Genomic DNA, 958 nt, shown 5'->3' with positions numbered 1-958 from the left:
TCCTATAAAGACTTTATTCATAGTGTTATGCATGTGAGACGTGCTGTATGCAAATACCTCCATGGGACCATGTGTATGTAAAGTAAGCAAGTGCAAACATGTTTAGAAGACAAAACATGCATTTGCACAACAAGGAGCCTAACTACCGATTTGGGGGGAAAACCATAACATATTTGGTACGATTAACAAGTAATTAAGAGTGCAAAGCAGGACAGAATTGCAATTTTTCATGTCTGCTGTTTAATTGTGACTATATATGTTTTAACATACAACCAAAAAAATCTAACATTTAAAAAAAATTATATGGTCAGTAATGGAACCATATACTGCATCACTAGTACTACTTACTGCAGGATAACTTTGCATCATCAGCAGAACCTATTTTTTGTATGGATTTACATTCAGATTGTTAGAAATAAATTTGACTGTGGCTGTATGTTCAGTGGTGGTAACCAGAGTTTGCCTGCTTGAATACACCAGCATCTGTGTTCCAGTTACAGGAAGTGTCACTATAGATTGGAGTATGAGGTTAAGTTATGCTCTTAGGCAATGGACTAGAAAGCATATACCCTAAAACATGAATTAAAACAGTGATAAAGAAAGATCAACTGGATTAGTCCATAGTGAAGGCCATATTCTGCAAGGTGTTAGAAGGTGCTTCTATATGCGTTAAGAAGGAGCTGGCTCGGAACAGGAATTAAAAGTGAATGACAGTAAATTATTACTCTAGTGTTGAATATGGCAACAAATCATGCTTAGAAAGAAAACAGGGGAGAAGTTTGTATTACTGTTACAACAAAAAAACTACAAGAGTAATCTTTAACAGCCAAAAGTGTCCCAAAATTTTGGTCACTGCTGACAGTTGTACAGCTTCGTAACAATTAACTGTGAAATCTAGATTAACATGGAAAAGTTGATTTCAAAACGTTCACAGAAGTTTAGGGCTGAAAGGGACCTC

At 35.8% G+C, this 958-nt stretch overlaps 1 protein-coding gene across 1 annotated transcript in view; it reads right to left on the bottom strand.

Moving 5' to 3' along the window:
- TDRD9 (tudor domain containing 9) overlaps nucleotides 1-958 on the bottom strand; it is a 138,136-nt gene that overhangs the window by 18,776 nt on the left and 118,402 nt on the right. Inside the window, exon 28 of the mRNA XM_019551158.1 lies at nucleotides 321-378. Within this exon, the coding sequence (XP_019406703.1) occupies nucleotides 321-378 (58 nt within the window). The remainder of the gene's footprint in view (nucleotides 1-320; nucleotides 379-958) is intronic.

This window comes from Crocodylus porosus, unplaced genomic scaffold (genome assembly GCF_001723895.1).
Source record: "Crocodylus porosus isolate Cpor-Errol unplaced genomic scaffold, CroPor_comp1, whole genome shotgun sequence".
NCBI lineage: Eukaryota > Metazoa > Chordata > Crocodylia > Crocodylidae > Crocodylus > Crocodylus porosus.
Note: the sequence above shows the minus strand (reverse complement) of the source record. Positions and strands in the feature narration are given on the sequence as shown.